At 41.2% G+C, this 20,099-nt stretch overlaps 1 protein-coding gene across 2 annotated transcripts in view; it reads left to right on the top strand.

Moving 5' to 3' along the window:
* Positions 1-7,076: 7,076 nt before the first annotated feature.
* Positions 7,077-20,099, top strand: part of LOC101725528 (liver carboxylesterase 1) — a 42,496-nt gene continuing 29,473 nt past the window's right edge. Inside the window, exons 1-6 of one of the 2 annotated variants that reach the window (XM_004847906.4) lie at positions 7,077-7,275; positions 10,982-11,186; positions 13,850-13,994; positions 16,067-16,200; positions 17,420-17,573; positions 19,299-19,403. In XM_004847906.4, the coding sequence (XP_004847963.1) occupies positions 7,224-7,275; positions 10,982-11,186; positions 13,850-13,994; positions 16,067-16,200; positions 17,420-17,573; positions 19,299-19,403 (795 nt within the window). In that variant the 5' untranslated portion in view covers positions 7,077-7,223. Of the gene's footprint in view, positions 7,276-10,978; positions 11,187-13,849; positions 13,995-16,066; positions 16,201-17,419; positions 17,574-19,298; positions 19,404-20,099 lie in introns of both variants that reach the window. The other variant, XM_004847905.4, reaches the window with a different exon arrangement.

Raw genomic sequence — 20,099 nt, forward strand, 5'->3', positions numbered from 1 at the left:
ATGCAAAACAGTGTCTTTCTTACCTCAGAGGGAAAATTTAATGGATAAATTGGAATGGGAAATATAAAAGTAAACAGGCTCAAATAAACACACCAAGGAGAGATGCAGCCTGCAAGAAACAAGGTCTTTGCTTTCCTAGCCACAAGCTTCTATAAGCATGTCTCCACTAGAGACCAGGTGCTGAGCTGCATGCTAGATGAGAAGATGATAAGTGGTGATCCAAGTTCTGTATTGGGTTGACCTTGTAGTGAGAAGTAGTCACCAACATACTTAATCTAAAGAAAAGGAAGCATGACCTTCTGTCTTTGGACAAGAACTGGAAAGTCAATAGAGAATTTGAAAGAGGCAGTGAAGCCTTCTGATTACTATTATCACAGAGATATTGAACTTGCAGTTGGGCGAGAAGTGAATAAGGAATGGTGGGAAGGGAGAGTAAATCAGAGAACCTGTGCAGAGATATAAACACAGCAAACCCAGGACCAGGCTGGAAAAGAGTGAAGGGTTCTTAAAGACAAACAGAAGGGGTCCTTGCAAATCACTCTAGAATAAGCAGATACCTGTAGGGAAGGACTTTGGAAGCCAGGCTAAGAATTTTTTTTTTTTTACTTTTTTAGTGGCCAAATAAGAAGCAGGATCAGTTTTGCCCTAAAGGACATAACAAGCTTCTAGAATATTTTGGTAGCTCTCAGAATAGCCGTCCAGGGAGGATGGAAGACTAGGTATCAGTTCCTGGTCTATAACATTTACTCTATTTGGAGAAGCAGATAATTGTTTCTTCTTATGGTTTGCATCTAGATGTCCCCCCAAAGCCTCATGCAGTCAAGGTGGGGCTTTTTCACAGGTGGCTGGGTCTAGAGTGTGTGATGCTGGGATGAAGGGTGTGTGATTACTAAATTAGTCCACTGATTGGTTTGGCATTGTTCTGTGCATGATTGCTTCCCATGCTAATGGCAGGTAGTCTAGGTAGAACATAAAGAGACAGAAAAAAGGTGCTATTGCCACTTGCTGCTTGTAGCTTCTAGATTGCTGTTTGCTGTCTTCTGCCCACCATGAAACTGTTTTTGCTCTTCTATGCCACCCTGCCTTGCAACCAGCCAGCTGTGAATTGAAACCTCTACAAAATGTAAGCTAAATAAATGTTTCCTCCTTTAACTTTGGACATCAGATATTTGCTCTCAGTAATGAGAAAAGGAACTGAGACTTTTCTCATCTCTCTGCAGCTTACTCATCAGTCATGGTTCCACATCCAGTAGGTCTAGCATAAACTAACTTGATCCTCCTAAAAGAGGATGGTGAATTTTAGGACTCTAAATCATCATTACCCATGGAGTCTTCTCTTACCTGGTCTTTATAATCTCAATGCATCAGAACACCTCACACAGTATGTGTTTTTTTATTCCCTCATGCACTCAGTGTTCCCCTTTAGAATAAAACAGTATGTCAAATTATCCCACTTTGAAGCACCTGGCTAAGAAAGAAAATAATAATCCAGATTTGATCTATGTTATAGTTTGGGTCTGGATGTCCCCCCCAAAGCCTCACATGATCATAGGCTTTATTTAGAAAGTGTGAAGCTGGTATTGATTCATGGTGCATGCTAGGCTCAAGGGCACTAGGATTAAGGGTGTGAGTGCTTCCCACCCCAAGTAGTCTGAATAAGATAAAAGAGACATGTAGACACAGGTAATTTGGTCCTGTTACCTTTGCTGCCTTGTGTGTGCCATGTTGTTTCTGCTCTGCCATGCCTGTTTGTCATTCCTACCTTGGAGTTGGCTAATTATTGACTGAAACCTCTACCTACTATAAGAGAAATAAACCCTTTCCCCTTTAACTTTTGGTATTGGGTATTTTGTCTCAGCAAGAAGAGAAAAGTAACAAACACAGTCTAACAGATCGTAAAACTCTACTGTGAAACAGGTTACAAACAACACACATGTCTGGTGGTATCAATTATCATTTCCATATTCTGGAAAATTAGGGTATGTTGCTGTTGCTACTATTGCTAGTTATTGCAAATAACACCAAGATGAAATTTCAGGAGACACAGAGAGTCTCAATTGATAATGATGTTTTAACTTACATTTTTTGCCTTAAAAATGAATTTATCTAGATATTACTCCATAGGAACTTGAGGAGGATCCATATATTAAGCCAGTTATAGCCAATAACTGCAAACTGTTTATGGAACCAGGTTACAAACACATATCCGCTCCTATGTTAATGAAAGCAATTTCTATAAATATTTCTATTGTCCTTGTTCCTAGTTATTACCAGTCACATCACAGATGTCCATCCTGGAAAGTATGTGTATGAAGATAACTTTGGGATAAGATATTGCATGTTAGTGCATTTCAAATTTCTGCACTGAAGATAGATCAATTATAGTAATGATGAAGAAATATAGAGATGTAAACAGGGAATGGAAGATTTGCTACCTCTTATCAGATGTGGGGGGTGTCTAAGGTGAAGACTAAAGGACAGGCCTAGGATCCTACCTCTGTGTTAGACAGGAGAAGTCAATGAAGGTGCAGGTAAGAGGAAGCAACAGGTCAACGCCTCCATGGGACTAGAAGTAGGTGATGAGGGACAGGTGGAGGTATCCACTTCTAAATGTGATGGTGCACACAATAAGTATGTGTGACCTCACTATATTTCCATGTGAGAGAACAGAATGAGCTAAGAATAAAGCACAGAAGGAGCTACAGATGAGACTGAGAACACCCAAAGTAGTAGTGGCAGGAGAAGCATGGAATGTCAGGGCAGCCCAAGGAGAAAAGGAGGGGAGCACTCTAGCCTGAGCAGTGAATCAAAAAAGGAAAGAAAAGGCACAAATCCATGCAATGAAGAATGAAAAAGGGGAAGCCACAACAAATCCAGCAGAAATCCAGATACTCATCCATACCTACTTCGAGAACCTGTACTGTAATAAAATGGAAAACACAGAAGAAATGGACTGATTCCTAGATACATATGAATTGCCAAAATTAAATGAAGATATAGAAATTCTAAATACCCCAATAACAATGAGTGAAATTGAAAATGTAATAAAAAACTTACCAACAAAGAAAAGCCCAGGACCTGATGGCTTCGCTGCTGAATTCTACAAGACATTTAAAGAAGAATTACCACCATTACACCTTAAACTCATCAAGGAAATTGAAAGGGCAGCAAGGCTTCCAAATTCATTCCTAGAAGCAAGTGTTACTTTGATTCCAAAACCAGGGAAAGACCCAACCCAAAAAAGAGAACTACAGGGAAATCTCCCTAATGAACATAGGTGCCAAAATCCTCAACAAGATACTGGCAAACAGAGTACAAAGTGTCATCAAAAAGATCATACACCCTGACCAAGTCGGATTTATCCCAGGGATGCAAGGATGATTCAACATCTGTAAATCAATAAATGTAATACACTATATTAACAGAGTCAAGGACAAAAACCACATGATCATCTCAATAGATGAAGAAAAAGCATTTGACAAAATCCAACACCCATTCATGATAAAAAACGATACAGAAAATTGGAATAGGAGGACTTTATCTCAACCTGATTAAGGCTATCTATGAAAAACCAACAGCCAAAATCATACTAAATGGTCAGAAACTTAAAACTTTCACACTAAAGTCAGGAATAAGACAAAGATGCCCACTATCACCACTCCTGTTCAGTATTGTTCTGGAAACATTAGCCATAGCACTTAGACAAGAGAAAGAAATAAAAGGAATAAAGATAGGAAAGGAAGAAGTGAAACTGTCATTCTTTGCTGATGATTTGATACTTTACATAGAAGACCCAAAAAACTCAGTCAAGGGTCTTCTAGACCTGATTGACAGATTCAGTAGAGTAGCTGGATACAAAGTCAACACTCAAAAAACAATAGCCTTTTTATATGCAAATAGCAGACCCATTGAGAGAGAAATTTGGGAAATAATCCCTTTTACAATGCCATCTAAAAAAATGAAATATCTAGGAATCAACCTAACAAAGGAAGCAAAAGACTTCTACACTGAAAACTACAGCACTCTGAAGGAGATTGAAGTGGATATAAGAAAATGGAAAGATATCCATTGTTCCTGGGTAAGAAGAACCAATATAGTGAAAATGGCCATACTTTCACAACTACTATTTAGATTCAATGCAATGCCAATTGAAATTCCAACAATATACTTCACAAAACTAGAGAAAACTATCCAAAAATTCATTTGGAAACAGAAGAAACCTAGAATAGCAAAAGCATTTCTAGGCAACAGAGACATGGCTGGGGACATCACAATCCCCAACTTGAAACTATACTACAAAGCTACTGTGATAAAAACAGCATGGTACTGGAAAAGAAACAGACCCGAAGATCAGTGGAATAGATTAGAAGAGAAACAACTCCAGGCATACTCAGTCACCTCATCTTTGACAAAGGAGCCAACCACCCTCATTGCAGGAAAGATAGCTTATTTAATAACTGGTGTTGAAAAAACTGAACTTCAACCTGTCAGAGATTAAAATTAGACCCATACCTATCACCGCTCACTAAACTAAGATCAAAGTGGATTAAAGATCTAAATATTAAAACAGAAACACTAAATTTGCTGGAAGATAAGTTAAAACTCTTGATGACATTGGCATAGGAAAAGACTTTATGAACAAACCTTCAGCAGCATGGGAGCTAGCACAAAGAATCAACAACTGGGATCTCATCATATTAAAAAGCTTCTGCACTGCAAGAGAAACTACCAACAGAGCTAACAGATAACCTACAATGTGGGAAGAAATATTTAGCAGCTCTAGCTCGGACAAAGGTCTACTATCAAGAATATATAAAGAACTGAAAAAAGTCAGACCTCCCAAATTCAAAGACCCAGTTCAAAAATGGGCATCTGAAATGAACAGACATTTCTCAGACAAAGAAGTAAAAAAAGCAAATAAATATATGAAAAAATGTTCAACATCACTGGTCACTCGAGAGATGTTGAAAACAACACTGAGATTCTACCTCACCCCACAAAGAATGGCTGCTATCAAGAAATCAACCAATAACAAATGCTGGTAGGGGTGTGGAGAGAAAGGAACCCTTCTCCATTGTTGGTGGGAATGTAGATTGGTGCAACCACTGTGGAAATCAGTATGGAGATACCTCAAAGAACTAGGACTAGAGGTCCCATTTGACCCAGCTATTCCCCTACTGGGACTCTTCCCAAAAGAATTAAAAGAATCATACCATAGCTATATATATGGACCTATGTTTATAGTGGCACAGTTTGTAATAGCTAAAGCTTGGAAACAGCCCAAATGCCCATCGACAGGAAACTGGATAAAGAAGATGTGGTTTTTTAATAAAATGGAGTACTACTCAGCCATAAAGAATGAGAAACTAGAGACATTTATTGCTAAATGGATGCATATTGAGGCCATACTCTTAAGTGAAATAAATAGGACATACATGTGTAAATACCGAATAGTTTCTCTACTGTGAGAAATTGAAAGTGCAAATAAGGATGAAAATGATTAAAATGAATAATTGATAATTTGAAATAAGAAAAGGTCCAAGGGTTTGGGGATGGTGGAAGGGAAAGGGGAAAGGGATGAAGGGAGAGAAAAACATTATGGGAAAAAAATTGAATCAAACTCTGTGTAGACAGGGAAGGGTGGAGGGGGTGAAGTTTGCACAGGTAATGGGAGAAAAATAAAAACTAAGATGCATTATGTTCTGGTACAAACACCCAATGATAAATATAAATGTATTTTATACCTAAAATGTATCAATAAATATATATATTAAAAAAAGAGCCACATCAGTCCAGGCTCATTAATAATGCAAATATATATTTCACAGTCCCCTTCTACTTTCCCATCATTGCAAATACTTAAAATATCTAATCACTTTCTCATTGTAAAATCAGAAATTTAGTACTTTTACAGAAAGTCTTTTTTTCCCTTCAAACCATCTTTGACTTAATTTATTAAATCAAATCAAACCACAGCTCTAGGGATGAACATCAGTCTTCACTTGGTCATGTCTCAGGGTCCAGCAGTGGCTTCTGGATAGCTGGAGATGAAATCTTTCAGAATTTATTAGCAAGTAGTTAAATTAGAAACCAATGACAATAAGTTATAATCTTTCTTTTTCAAAATGTTAGCACAAGTTTGAAGTACATCATGATTACAATCATCATGGGGAGTTAGTAAATGTACATAACACACCCTAATTCTTTTTTTATCCCCTTAAACTCTCTTTGTCCTCCCTCCATATCTGCTCCCCTTCCCTTCTGCAAAAGATTTATTTCCCTGTTTCTTACTATCTTTTATTTTCCTCTATATTTATACTTGAGGATTCTCATATAAGAGTACCTATGTGATATTTAAGCTTGTGTGTCCGATTTATTTATTTTGTAACTTTTCTCTTTATCTTTTGAAACAAGGAAAATGTGTTAGTAGTGACTCAAAAAGACTAAATTCAGGAAGAACAGAGTTTGGAGCCTACAGTTTTGTCTTTTGTAGTTTTCCTGTCCAGGACAAGGTATTGGTAAATAGTTAAAGAATGAATAGATAAATGGACGGATCAATGACTAGAACCAGGGGCTGTGGAGAAATGGAGTTCATTAACTATAAGAACATCATGATAAAAAAACAACTCTGCCCAGAAAGTTAATAAATTCTATGGACCTGGAGGTGTGCAGCTGTAGACAAAACCATATATTTCAAATACTATAAATCCAATTTACATATTAGAAAGGGACTGGGTGAGTGTAACTTTGCTTGCAAACATCATAACTTTGAACTCTAGGAAATAGCAGCCCACGAAGTTACAGGACATTTCCTAATCTCCCAGATGGGTTGTCAAGCTTGTTCTAAGGACCCCACACCAAAGGTGTACTGGCCTGAAGGTGGCTGCCTGCTAGTGTCTATCTTTCAGAAGCTCATGGTGCACTGAGATTAGAATGTTACAAGAGAGTGACGCTTATGTAAGAAGTTGTTGAATGAGTTTCTGGTTTTGTGTAATCTGAGAGTTGAATACAGACTATTCAAATAGTACAGAATAAACTCTGGTGGGGCGTGACTTGGAGGTCTCAGTGGACAATCAGGGAGGTTTATAAAAGAAGGAAAACATTTCTATCATTATGCAATTGGGCTGGATGGGCAAAAGTCTCAAGCTCTAGGGCAGGAACCAGTGTACTCCCAGGTAGTAGCCTGGAGACTTCACTGGCATCAGAGCGGCTGACTTTCCAAGATGTGGCTCTATACTCTGGTCTTCGCCTTTCTCACCACTTTCACCGTTTGGGGTGAGTCCCTCTGAAATACAGATATGAGGAGGTACATTTGGAAATTCCAGTCTTTAGTGGAGGTGAGCAGAGAAGTGTATAAAGCAAGGGCATGACAAAGTGCACTTCGGCGGTGGCTCACTTTCTGGACTTGGAGTTGGAGCAACTGAGTCCAGCTATCCTGGGGCTATAGGGGAGGAACAATGGGCTGATAGTCCAGCTGCAGGTCTCTGGTGCAAGAGGGAAATGAGATAACCTTATGCCTTACATATGAGGAATTAAGAGAGCTCATTTTATTCCCCCCTTCATTATCAGCCCAGATTTGGTCCAATCATAGAAGGTTCTTAACAGAATTAAATAATCAATACAGGAATCAAAGTGGGGATCTGAATCCCAGTTATATGCTTTTAAACTGTGTGTTTTGGGGAAATGCACTTAATTTAGCTCTGTGCAGATTACTTTATCTCTAAAACAGGGATAGGGCAAGGCATGGTAATGCATGCCTGTAATCCTAGTACTCAAGAGGCCGAGGCAGGAGAATCACTGAGAGTTCAAGGCCAGCCTAGGGTCCATAGAGAGTTCAAGGCCATCCTGAGCTACATAGTGAGACCTTGTCCCAAAAGAGTGAATGAATGAATGAATGAATAGGGATGTTAATAGTACCTACTTCATTGGGCTGTGATGAGGATCAAATGATTTCTATGTCTAAAGGGTTTATGGTTTATAGTGCCTGATCTAGAGGAAATATTCAAAGGGATGAGTAAAAGGATTAATTTTAAATGGAGTGTATTAATAGGAAATTTGACATATAGCAAAATTAGGGCATGATCCAATGGTCTTCCAAAAGATAATTTGTTACAGCTGCCAAGAGGAGGGGGGCACATGGGGAAACACAGGGGTCAACAAGGAGGAAGAGGGAAGGAGGTGCGAATGTGGGCAAGAATCTTTACTGTGGTTTCCACTGGAAGCAAGAAAGGAGGCAGAAGAAGCTGGTTTAGGGTTGGTTAGTTGGACTTATTTTTGGAGATTTGAGAGCACAGGGGCTGTCCTAGCAGTCTGAAGCCTGGTTCTGGGTGATTTAGGTAGGTGAACAAAATATGTAACACTAATAAGGGAGTTGTTTGGTGTGTGGGCACTGGAATGGTTGGACCCTAGGGGTAATAGTTTTTCTAGTCAGCAGAGCCTCACAGATCAAAGCATCAGATACATGCACATAAACACACACATCCACGCACACTCACGCGCGCGCACACACACACACACACACACACATACAAACATGGTTAATATTAGCATTGGCTCAGTAAGGCATTTTTTGAGATGTGTAAGAAACTAGAATGAACATCTGGTACATAGTAACTGCTCAGTATGTGCACAGTGTGTGTAACCTAAGTGGTGACTGCTGTTACCATTCTAGATTAAGCCACCCACACCATCCACATTTTCACCCTGGGTAGTCTGGCTTCTACCCATTTTATCTGGCTGGAAAGTTATCACTGACTGAGCTAATGCAGGCTACACCTAGATATTTCTGCTTAGAGGTTACTTCCCTCACCTCTTTGGAGCACTCTGCACTCCCGCCAGCCCCTTTTCCTCTTCTCCCTGGGCTGCCCTGACGCTGTGCCCTTCTGCTGCCACCTCTCTGGTGGATGTGCTCAGTCTCAGCTGCAGCTATCTCTGTGCTCTGTTTTCAGCTCATTCTCTTCTCTCACAAGGGTTTGCAGTGAAGTCACACACACACACACACACCCATGCTGTGCACCCTCACCTTCAGGTGGCTGCCTATACCTGTCCCTCACCAGCAGCTTCTAGTCTTGTGGTGCCCTCACCCTATATCATTTTCTTACCTGGATTCTGACTTCCCAATTGAACCTGACTGATACGAAGCCAACATCACACATCTACTCTTTAGTCTCCTCCTCTCCCTTCTACAGACCCACATCTGGTCAGGGACCAAGTCTTCTTCCCCAATTCCTCATCTACATCTCCATATTCCTCCATAGAATTTATTTTTTCTTTTAGTTACAAAAAGGGATCTATATTAATTGCAGAAGCCTTAGAGAACACAAAGAAATAAAGCATCCTGAAATGCTACCACCCATGGGTGTTTCAACATACTTGTTTCCAGGAAGTTCACCTCAATGTGATTGGTGATAATTAACAAGAAGGACAAAAGGAAACAAGCATGTTATTTTCTCTTAATAACATGAATCATGGACCTGGATTTTTTATACTGACTTTCAAATTGGGCATTTCTAGTGTTTTTTGGCTATTCCTCTTGGTAGACAAATGCGCCTCAACTTACAATGTGGTTATGTTGTAATAAATTCAGGATCCTAAATTTGGGAAATCAGAAGTCAAAAATAACATTAAAACATCCTAGGTTGTGGATCATTTGTATATGCCTCCCAGAAAGTTGATCCTGTTGTAATTTGTAATAATTAGCAACAACAAAAACAACATCAATGTCTACAGTGTGGAACTGGAGATTTCAAGGCTGGATATAATCAAGGATCTAAAGTTGACTTGCCTCAGGAAGTCAGATGGGTAATGATGCAAGAAGGTAGAACATGCAAATGACCAGTACAGCAGCACACAAGGCCTGGCTGGAATAGAGTGAATGACCTATGAACAGCACTAGATGGAGTCCATGGCTTGGAATCCCAAACCATCTAAGTCTCAGTTTCTTCTCAAGTAAAACAAGGCTGGTGGATGCTCTCAGTCTCAGCTGCAGCTGTCTCTGTGCTGTAGGAGGAAGATCAGATTAGTTCACTTGGGTCCCGTAGCAGGTAAAACCAAGACTGATGAGGAAGATTCAGGGAGATGAGGAACAATTGTTTCTTCCCTGGAATGGAGCAGCAGGAACTTGATGCCAATCTATCTCCTTTCTGGATGGACTTGTGAGAGCCAGACAAAGAATATTTTAGAACTTTAGGTTGTTTTATTTCATAAGTGTTTCTGCTGCTTATTTGTCCTCTGAATAAAAAATAACCCACCTCCCTGGTGTTTAAGACCCTCTCTGACAGGCATCCACTCATTCCAGGCTTATCTTCCACTCTAGATGGACTCCATCTAGTGATGACCATAGTTCACTCATCCTATTTTAGCCAGGCCCTGTGAGTTACTGTCTCTAACCCCTTGCATGTCCTACCTTCTTGCTTTACTCCCCATGCCCTTTTTACTTCCCTTACTCCTCCCCTTTCGGTAGGTCCCACCTCCTCTATGATCCCATCAGAAGGGCTTCACTCCATCTTCCAACTACTCTAGCATCTTCCTGGTCCCTCTTCCAGTACACAGTCTCTTTCTTCCCACAGTTAAGTCACATTTGTCTGTGGCTCCTTCCCCCTACAAGGTCAGCCCTCCCTAGAGGCCACCTTTTGTTCATCCTCTCATCTAGCATGAAGCTCAGTTCCTGCATCTTAATGGATATATGCTCTCAGAAGATTCTAAGAAGGAAACTAAATATCTTGTTCATTTACAGAAGCTCTCTTTGCATTGAGTTTTGCCTGAATGCTTTTTTATCTGCAGTTCCAATTTATTTCTTCAGTCATCTCTGAGTTAGGAAGGACAATTTTACTCACCCTTGTTTTACTTGAGAAGAAACTGAGACATAGATGGTTTGGTTAACTTATTCAAGGCCACGTGACTAGAAAGAGGAAAACCTACCTAATCCAGGTCTCACTTTTCCTTTCTGATGCGTCCTCATTTCCTATCCACTGTCCAGCAGGGCACACATCCTCGCCACCTGTGGTGGACACCATGCATGGAAAGGTCCTGGGGAAGTATGTCAGCCTGGATGGATTTGCCCAGCCTGTGGCAGTCTTCCTGGGAGTCCCTTTTGCCAAACCCCCTCTTGGATCCCTGAGGTTTGCTCCTCCAGAACCTGCAGAGCCATGGAGCTCTGTGAAGAACACCACCTCGTATCCTCCTATGTAAGTTTTGGCCTCTTTCAAGGGGATGTCTGTCTCACAGGGATGTGGAAGAAGTCAAGGGAATCCTGTGATTGGCTTGTCCTTTGTTTTGACATCCTCAAGAGCACTGTGGAACCTGAAGACATTCTAGAACTGTCACAGTTTTCCACAGCTCTACATTCAGCACATACTTACTAAGCACTTATCACATGCCAGGCACGTCTTAGGTTCAGAGAATCCATCAGTGAACAACAATAAAAATAAAGACCCCTACCTTCTTCCAGCATACATACCAGGAAGGACACAGAGAAAATAAACAATATGCAAGGTAATAAATGAACTAAGAAATTTTCTAAAATATCACTGTGGTTCAGAAAAAAGTTGAGGAGATAAAGGAGAAAAGTAGTGACTCAATCCCTTCTCTATCTTTATTTTGCCATGGCTGAGTAGCAATGTGTGTAAAGGTGTGCGAGAGGGATGGGGTGCGCTAAGGGTTCACTAACTTGGCCTGTTTCACTCCCAGATGTGTCTGCACACCTAGATATGGGCCCACAAAAGGTAAGCAAGGTCCAGTTAACTTGGTCAGCTGGCAGGGAGTTCCAAGGTTTCATTCACCTTCACAGCTTCCCCCTGAGCACCTCAGACACCTACACCCATCTGGTCAGATCTTAGTCATTTCCTCAGTCTTCTCCTGAGTAAGGCCTGAGGATTTACCCACTCCTGCTTCTGGCTGCCTCCTTTCCTTTCTTTGACAAATAATATTCACTGTTTTACTTCCTGATTGCAAATACAATGCATATATATCTCTGAAAAATTAGGAAATACAGAGAAACAAAGGTAAGAAACCTAAAATCATGTACAATTCCACCACTCAAAGAGAACTGCTGTTAATATTTGAGATGGTGTTTTCTAGTCTTTTATCTGTTGCATACCTTCTTCCTTGGAAAGGAATCAAACTTGCAGTTTGGATCACTGCTTCATATATAAGTATAATATCAAAACCATTCTATTTTATTGATTATCACACCCTGACATTTATTGACCTGCACTAAATTTAGTACTGAAATGCATTTTACTTAGTCTATCTCTTATTTGGGGGTCAATAAGTTTTTGATGCTCTTGACATTGTAAATATAATTATGGTGAACACATAGTGAAATCAATATAAATAATCATGAATAGTTTAGGATAAATTCCAATAAGTAACATTTCTGAGACAAAAAGTATGTACATTTTGTGAAATTTCCTTCCAGAAATATTCTATGTACAGTCTTTCCACTGATATAACCTCTAATCAATATTCCCTTGCCAATACATGGGTTTATGAAAAAATTACTTTTGGCTATGAAGTAAATTAAATAATAACATAACAATTATGTAACATAACAGTTTTAACAATTATAAATACAATTTTAGTTCTTATTTTGCATTTATCTAAATACTGGTGAAGTTGAACATTTTATTTTGCTATTTGAATTTTTAGTTTTGTGAATATTATGCTCCTTGTGTTTGATGATCTCAGACAATATATTCCCAATCTTGAACTCATCTTTGCTGTCTCAGATTCTACCACTTGACAGCTGGGTCATCCTGGTAACTTAGAGCCTAAATTACCTCTTCTGCAACCTAGAGGCAGTGATTCTGCCTTATGAGTCCATTGAGATCTGAAAGTGTTGCTTATAATATACTTGGAAATATAAGTACCATGGATCTTCCTGGCTATGCGGCCTTGGGCAGGTTATCTAACCTCTCTATGCCTCAGTTTTCTCATCTATAAAATGAGAATAATAATAGAACTTACACCTAGGGCTGATCTGAGGTTTATATGAGTTAGTTAATAAGGAAAATTCAAATTAGTGCCTAGCATACAGGGAGAACTCAGTACATGTTACCAATTCCAATCTATGTCGGATCTTCAAGACCTTCTTAGGGCAGCAGAGAGTGATTTCCTGAAACAAGTTCATGAAAGAATCTTCACATGTTGAGGCTGCAAGACCCCTAGTAAAGCACGTTCTTCCCTTACACCTGGGATATTGGGCCCCAGAGCAGGAAAGAAATTCACTGAAAATCTGCCAGCCTATCAGTGGCAAGACAAGCCTGGACTGCAGTTCTGCCGAGGTTGTTCTGCAAAGATAACTTGCCTGACCTGCTGGAGGTTACCTTCAATTTGAGGGGTTTTTCATGGTTGAAGAAAGTCTTTCATGTACTAGAACATGTTTATCTGGTGGGGAACTTGGTCACCCTGCAGCCCAGCAGAGAGCAGGGCCTATCCCAGGAAGGCAGGAAATGTCACCATCTAGGACAGATCAGCATGGGAGCAGCTCCTGTCCAGGCCCAGGGCATCCCAAGGACATAGGGACAGGGAGGGGTTCCAAGACTTTCTCACTCTGCATGAGATTGAGTGAGTCTAAAGAGTTTCATGGTTCCCACCAGGGCCCTTAGATACCCTCCTACGCATTCCAATGACCCCAGTCTAGTGATAGCAACTCTACTTAAGGGCTTGAACTTTCTTTTTTGGGGGGTACCTGGGATCGAACTCGGGTCCTTGGGCTTGCACAGCAAGTGGCGAAACCACTGAGCTAAAACCCTGGCAAGCTTGAACTGTCTAGTGCAAGGTCCAGCCCCAGGGGCCACTTGTAGCTTCCACTTGGTTGAACCTCAGGTATTTTTTTCTCCTCTCCCAGGTGCTCTCAAGATGCAGTGGCAGGGCAGGTGTTGTCAGAGTTGTTTACCAACAGAAAGGAGGACATTCCTCTCAAGTTTTCTGAAGACTGTCTGTACCTAAATATTTACACTCCTGCTGACTTGACAAAAAAAAGCAGGCTGCCGGTAAGCTTGGGAACATTGGGCAGCAATATTGAGTTCTAGCACCCAGGATCACCCAGCACAGGGGCAGCATGGAAGGCATAGAAGCAGCTTGGCGAGGGGCCACCAGGAGTCAGGACTGATTCAGGGCCCCAAAGCTTCCTTTCACCACAGAAAATACAAGTTTTCCTTAACTTCTTTTCCCTTAGTGACCTCAGGAATCAGAGGAGATTGCTGTCCAGCTGGAATGCATAGTTGTTTTTTTTCAAGTTCTCTCATATTGATAGGACAAGAACAATTACTCTTAGCTACAAATTAAGAATCTCACCGGGAGAACATCTAAGACATAATTAGAGCTGAAGCAATCTGAAAGAAAGAAGGATATTTATAGAAAGACGGTGAGACTCAGATAGGGGAAAGGAGTTCCCATAGTACTGTTGACAATACAGGAGCTTAGGTTTCGATCTTTAAACCAGTGCTTTTTGACACAGATTGGGAAATGGCGGACTATGCATTTTTGTACACGCAACACATTGAGCAATGTTCCTTATACTGTGAAAACTTTTACTATTCTATGACAGAGATTGTTGGAACACAGCTTGGGACAATCCCAGAAGCAATTTCCTTGCCTTTGCTAGCCATGCGCAGTTACATTTTAACTCATTTCCCTCCCTAATTACCCTTGGCACAGGTCGGTGTTCTAGTGAGATAGCATTACCCAAATAAATGAAGGCCATAGGAGAGGATGGGGGACAGCATAGTGGAAAAGAGGCAGTTCTGGAGTGAAAGAGGGAGGCTGTCAGCACCCAGCCAATCTCCCATAAACACCCTGGCATGGAGCTCGGGAGTGGGGGATCAGGGATGGACACTAGGAAGTTGATCCTTCACATGGCAAGGATCACTGGAGAAGAAACCTGGTTTTTAGTAGTTATTGGTAGGAGATCCTGCAGCTATGAGCACAAATTTTAGAACTACAGGGCCAGGGTTTAATGCTGGGTCTGCCTTTGATTGAGAGCCCTGGGCAATTTCTATATTTCTCTCAGCCTCTGTTTCATCAAATGGGATTAATCACGTATAAGTATTCAATGAATGTCAAGCTTAATCTCAGCCCTGCTGAGTACACAAAACCAGCACTGATGCCAGACTAGTTAGAGCTGCAGGAAGATCTTCCTCCTGCCCTATCAGCCTAGCTGCAGCATTGTGGCCATGGGGAGCAGGGAGAGGACAGCTGATTTTGTGGATTCTGGGGGCAGACCACCTAGTTCAAGTCCTGCTGGTGGTAATTGATAGCTGTAGGATCACGTACAGGTAAACTGCTTCAGTTTTCCTGTGAAATGGAAAAATATTAGTACTTAACTTATGGATTGGTTATTCTAATGTACTTAGAGCATCTCTTGGTGCATATTTCATTTTATGACTTTTTATTAACAATATTATTTTATACACTCTAATTTTTTCCCTTCAGTGGAAGCCCTTTTTATCCAAAAATATGAATTGTGGTATCCCTCCTCATCTTCAATTCTTATCACAGTTCCTGGCACAAATAGGTTCTCATACAGTATTACTCAAATAACCAATGGTTTCTTGGAAGAGGTGAACAAAAGCAGGGCTCAGGAAAGTGGGAGGACTTTAGAGAGGAAGCGCATTAGGAAGAGACACTACTGGGAGCATGTGTGCTTCTTGAGACAACCATTCATGCACAAGGAAGTTGAATTCACCACTAAAGTGTTACTTGAGATGAAGGAGAAACACAAGGGCTGAGAATGGTGGAATGTTGGGGAGAACACAACACCCTTGGCCTTTGCTATTTCCACTGTGATATTCTCAGTTTAAAGAGCCTTGGGAGAATGTGGCACTTGGGTCTGAGAAAAAATACAGGGGTAGCTAGTAAGCATTGAGTGCTATTGTGAATTGAGTCCTAGCCAGGAGAGTTGGGGAGGAGAGAGACTCTCTTTTTCAACCTCACTGGGCACTAGTGAATGAGACAATTTCGTCCTTGAATTGCAGCCAAGATACAAGTGATCAAATGATACAACCTCTGAGGTCCTTTCCAATTCTGCTGCCTGTAACCAGTGTGGTTGGGTTTTCTTTTCCAGGTGATGGTCTGGATCCATGGAGGTGGTCTTGTGGTGGGCGGGGCATCCACCTATGATGGAGTGCCCCTTTCTGCCCATGAAAACATAGTGGTGGTAACCATTCAGTACCGCCTGGGCATCTGGGGATTCTTTAGGTAAGGTCTAGATCTACCCTTTCTGCATATTAGCTCATTTATTGGTCTGTTTTCTGTTTATATAACAAAATATCTGAGGATGGGAAATTCTAAAGAAAACAGATTTATTTAGCTCAGAGTTTGAGAGACTAAAAGTTCAAGATTTGGAAGTTTTATCAGATCAGTCTGGTGAGGGCTCCTTGGCTACACTGCAACATGGTATGGAAACACAGAGAATGCACATGGTGCAGAAGAGATCATATGGACAGAAAGGAAGCAAGAGAGCAGTGTAGAGATCTTGATGTTTTTACAACTCACTCTCTGTAGAACTAACCATATGTCCATGAGCACTACACAGATTCCTTCTGAGGACAACACCTTCTTGATCAGTTTCCACTAGGTCCTATTATTAATTAAAATTGCCATATTAGTAACCAGGTTCTAGCACATGAACCCTTGGAGGACAAACTATATCCAAACATATTAGGCATCATAGCAAAGATACACTGCCCACCACAAGACTACCTTTGTCATGTCAGTGTTTATGGCACCCTTCCCACAATCTTTTATAATGCATCCAAGTACCTTCATTATTTGAACCAACCTAACTTCTATTCACCAACCACCCTTGTGGACATGGTTCTGAGCTTTTTCATACACTGCTCCCACTGCCTAGAATGCCTACCCTGCTTGTCAAATTCCTATTCATCCTGCAAGGTCCAGCCCTCATGTTACTGAATCTTAAATACTCATTTCCTTTCATGTGTGCTGCCCTAGTACACTGTGGGCTTTTCTGATGAAACTAAGCATCCATCAGTGTAGTTGCAGTTTGCTGAAATATCACACCAAGACCTATCCATGCCTCTTTCTTCACTCTGAGCACCTTTGGTTCAACCTACTTTTACTATCTGAGAGTATAGTTTCTTTTCACCTGTTGTTTGCAGTCTACTGTGTGAGCAGAGGAGTGAGAGACTGCTTGTTTTCTTCCCAAATGTGCACTAGCTCTCAGGCCATGTGGGATGCATAGTAGATGCTCAGGCCACTGGTGCTGGAAAAATGAATATAGAGTCCTCTACAGGACACTGCTATGGGAATGAGAGGAGGCAGGTGAAGTTCGCTTTCTTTGGAATGCACAACTCAGACTATTCTACAAGGCTCACCAAGAGCCCCAGGCCCATCTGTGGTCCTGGGAGCCCTTCCATGTCATCTCTGCTTTCATCCCCACCTTGATCTCTTACAGCACAGGTGATGAACACAGCCGAGGGAACTGGGGTCACTTAGACCAGGTGGCTGCGCTGCACTGGGTCCAGGACAACATTGCCAACTTTGGAGGGAACCCAGGCTCTGTGACCATCTTTGGAGAGTCAGCTGGTAGTCAAAGTGTTTCTGTTCTTGTAAGTGTTCCTAACTCTATGTCCCACCCCAGGGCTTAACGTGGTTCTGATGGAACCTCTTCAAGACCACCCAATCCAACCATGACCACTTTTGTTTACAATGTGGATTGGATTTGACTCTACTCATGGTACAGCATCAGATGGTGGAGAGCCTAGGCTCAAATTCTCCTTGGCCCCAGGGTTGAACTTAATGTCTTGGGACCATAGGCATCTCCAGCTCAGGCTGCAGCTTCAACATTCCTCCTTCAAATTCACACTTGGATGAATTCTCTTTTTTTTACCTAATCATTTTATGACGAGGATTCACCTGTGACTCTTTGGAGGTAGGGGTGGGTATAAACTATAAATAGGAAGAAGGCAAGGACATGAGTTGTATAAAGTGTCATTATTTTGCTCCAAGCCAGTTCACTATGTTGAGGGAACTTGAGTTCTGAGAGCAGGCAGAGGTTGTCTCTGAAGTGTTCTGATGACTTGTTCATGCCCAAGAGGGAGGGGGGCAGCAGTCTCTGTGACTTAGGGATAAATTGGGGTGGGGGAGATAGCTGAGAGGAAAGACAGATGTAAAGTGGAACAGGGAAAGATGGGACAGGGGATGTGGGACAGAGATACACACTAGACATGGAATTACTTGAGGGTATGGAGAATGGGCCCTAAGGAATGTTAGGGCAGTCATAGAACATTCTGGTAGCTTCTTGCAATGTAGAGTTGAGCCCTCTCCCTGTAGTTTTCAAACATGTATTGGTTTCATGGTTGAATTCTCTGAGGGAAATGTTTTTGTATTTTTTAATCTAGAGAAAAAGGAAAAGTACAAATAAATACAAAAAGGGAAAAAGTAATCTATATTTCCACTACCTGGGTATTTTGTATTTTGTTAGAAGGCTCTCTGTCTCCCTCTCTCTCTCTCTCTCTCTCTCTCTCTCTCTCTCTCTCTCTGTCTCTCTCTCTCTCCCTCTCTCCTTCTTCTCTCCCCCTATCCAACCTACTGGTCCTCTATTCATCTTTCCTCTCTGTCACAAGTCTTAGATTTTTTTTACAAGCAAACCATTTCTTTAATATTACTGCATAGCATAAATGTTTCTCTAAACACTAAAACATTAATGCTCTTAAGCTAAACTATGTTTTATTATTGCATAGTATTCTAAAGAATGAAAAATCATTTGTTTACACAACCTCATTATCACCTTGAATTTTTCCCAATATTCACTATTATAAACAGCATGAACATCCTTAAATATCTTAGTGTGTCTCCAAGGTCTTTTTCTTTCTTATTTTTTTTCTAATAGTGCTGGGATCAAACCCAGGTCTCAGGCATGCCAGACAAGAGCTCTATCATGCAGCTATGTAACTCATTTTTTATGACAATTTTTCTTACAATATACTATGAGTAATGGAAATGCTGAGACAATTTTTTTCTGGAAATTACTAACATCTTTTGATCCTTTCGATCATAGTGAAAGCATGTGGCTACACTTTCTATTCTATCCCTGACTCTGAGCTCTACTTCCTTCCAGCTGAGGTTTTCTTTGGGAAGCCAGGCGTCAGGCCCCAGAAGGGAGACTGGGAAGCAAGAGGGAAAGGTGAGGAGCTGTCATGTCCACAGAACATCAGAGTTTCCACCTGAGTGGCCATGGCAGAGAAGCAAGTGGAGGGAACCCTATGGAGCAAGGGAGTCACTGACCCCCTCCCTGTGGGCATAAATTCTTCTCCTCTTCACTCCCCTGCCAGGTGTTATCTCCTGTAGCTAAAAACCTCTTCCACAAGGCCATTTCTGAAAGTGGTGTGGCCCTCATTGCTGCTCTGTTCAGGAAGGACATCAAGCCTTTGGCTGAGGTAGGTCTCACTTTGGACAGCTCTCCTACCTGTTCCATTTTTCTCATGGACTCATCAAGGGTCTTTCCTATAGTGGGATTCAGCTGAGGTCCTCAATGGATTACTGAACTCAGGATGGCTGAACAGGAAGTAGTCCTTCAGGGTTCACATTTAAAGCACATCCTATACTTTCTAGATTTTTTTTTTTTTTGGTACCAGGGATCAAACTCAGGTCCTTGAGCTTTTGAGGCAGGCAGCGGAAACACTGAGCTACATCCTGGGCCCAACCCTATACTTTGTAAAGAGTCTTGGTGTGGATCGTCTTATCCAGGCTTCCTGAAGTTTTGAATAAGTTTGAGTATATAAGAGGTATGGTGCCCTCCTAAGTATGTCATGTATATTAACTCTCCTTATAACATAAATACAATCATTGCCCTGATGTGTGGATGGGGAAACCAAGGCCACATGGCAAGGAAAGGAGGTGTAATTGAAAACAGAGAGAGAAATTCTGGAATTCATACCCTTCATCCCTAGTCCCCACAGACTTTCTTGAGACACTGAAGTTTGAGAACATCATGCTTATTTTAATAGACATAATATAATGGAGATACAAATACTTAACTGGATAATGTCACAAATCCAGCTAGTAACAAAGGTAATACTCTATGGGACCAAGAACTCACACCTGCTGGTCTAAAGTATTTGTGGCTACCCCAT

Source organism: Heterocephalus glaber, unplaced genomic scaffold (assembly GCF_053883595.1).
Source record: "Heterocephalus glaber isolate CG9 unplaced genomic scaffold, H.glaber_assembly_v1.0 deba00000071, whole genome shotgun sequence".
NCBI classification, from domain to species: domain Eukaryota; kingdom Metazoa; phylum Chordata; class Mammalia; order Rodentia; family Bathyergidae; genus Heterocephalus; species Heterocephalus glaber.